Consider the following 1,765-nt stretch of genomic DNA (forward strand, 5'->3'; position numbering starts at 1 on the left):
CACCTTCCCCATATCTCGCCAGTATGATTTATTCATATGAATTTAAACAAGTTGCAGAAATATTAGAATGACTATTAAGAGGAACAAACAAGACAAGAAAAAGTCAACCCTTTTTCACCTTTTTTTAAATCTCGAGGTTTTGAAATATTGCTTCTCGTGAAGCCAACAAGGGACACCAAAAATCAACGCATTATTATAAATATTATACGTATATATAGATATTTATATTTATCTTTTTTTACGTGTTCACATTTTTGGGTTTCAACAAGTTTGGCAGTAGTTGAATTTTGGACGCTTGTGTACTAATGGTCATCAAAAGAGTTTGGGGGTTGAGCAATTGAATTCTCAGTCTGCTTCCATTGTTGAAGATAATAGAAGGGTTTGCTACCATTTGGTTTGGATTCAATAAATGGGTTCTTGTTGCAGTTTTAGAATAAGGGCAGACAGCCCTCGTGATAATGGTTAGTATAATCAAATTGTTCAATTTTCCTTGATCAGATTCTAGTTTTTCTTGAGTTAGAAGTATTCATTGCCAAATGTTGTGGTTTATTATTATTTTTTTATTTTTTTAGGGAGGTTTGTAGCTGTTTTGATTTGGTTAATTCTGATTTAGTTTATGATTTTGTGAGATTATGAAATCAATAACTATAGTTGACATTTGGATTGTGTGCTTTTGTCTAGGATCTAATAGAGAACACAGTAATGATACATTTGTTGTGTATTGTGATTTATGTTATAAGATTTGTCAAGAATCAAGATTTTACCATAACCCTCCTCCATTACTGGGCTAAACTGACGAAAAACATAGGTACCAAATCATAAATTGTAATTTGCCTTTCTGATTCACCATTTTTAGGCATTTAATGGAGTTTGAATATGTGAAATGAATGTGTTTGCAGGATCAAATTCAAGATATGTCGGCATTGATGTGAAAGACACAAGCAGCAGTTCATCGATTGCGATTCCATTGACCCCTCGAGGTGAGGGGGAAATTTTGGATTCATCGAATTTGAAAAGTTTTGGGTTTATTGATCTGAGAGCAGCCACCCGGAACTTCCGTCCAGATAGTGTATTGGGGGAAGGTGGTTTTGGGTGCGTTTTTAAGGGATGGATTGATGAACATACGTTTAAAGCTGCGAAACCTGGGACTGGAATGGTTATTGCTGTCAAAAGATTGAACCAAGAAGGTCTTCAAGGTCACAAGGAGTGGCTGGTGAGTCTGACCTTTCCCCGCTTCGAGTAGTTAAATATTTAACATATTGAATTCACTTATTGATTTGGAGAGTTCGTAGTGGATGTAGCAATGCACTGAACAAAACGAGAAAAGGATTCATGTAAAATTTCTTGGGAATTACGCTCAGCATGTTTAGCCGTGCTTAAAAGTTACTTCTAAAATTATGATTGGTAAGAGAAGTTACTTTAAGTAAGCTTGACTTACTTTTAAGCACAAACAAACATGCTCTTAGTTTTTTGTTGTTGTTAATTGTATTTGTCAAATTTATCGACTATGGTCCGGTTCTTGATCATTTATTCTCTCAAAGATGCTCAAATTTGATGGAATCAAACCAAAATCCGAATATGCTGATTCATTTATCTTTTATTTGATTTCAGACAGAAATCAATTATCTGGGGCAGTTATACCATCCTAATCTAGTAAAGTTGATTGGTTATTGCTTAGAGGATGAACACAGGCTTCTTGTTTACGAGTTCATGCCTCGTGGCAGCTTGGAGAATCATCTATTCAGGAGTGAGTTATTGATGCTAT

The 1,765-nt window shown here is 34.9% G+C and overlaps 1 protein-coding gene across 1 annotated transcript in view; it reads left to right on the top strand.

The window, feature by feature from the left end:
- LOC111406152 (probable serine/threonine-protein kinase PBL10) overlaps positions 1-1,765 on the top strand; it is a 5,217-nt gene continuing 3,452 nt past the window's right edge. Inside the window, exons 1-3 of the mRNA XM_023035391.1 lie at positions 1-461; positions 900-1,213; positions 1,612-1,747. Of these exons, the coding sequence (XP_022891159.1) occupies positions 410-461; positions 900-1,213; positions 1,612-1,747 (502 nt within the window). The 5' untranslated portion in view covers positions 1-409. The remainder of the gene's footprint in view (positions 462-899; positions 1,214-1,611; positions 1,748-1,765) is intronic.

This window comes from Olea europaea, chromosome 1 (assembly GCF_002742605.1).
Source record: "Olea europaea var. sylvestris chromosome 1, O_europaea_v1, whole genome shotgun sequence".
NCBI lineage: Eukaryota > Viridiplantae > Streptophyta > Magnoliopsida > Lamiales > Oleaceae > Olea > Olea europaea.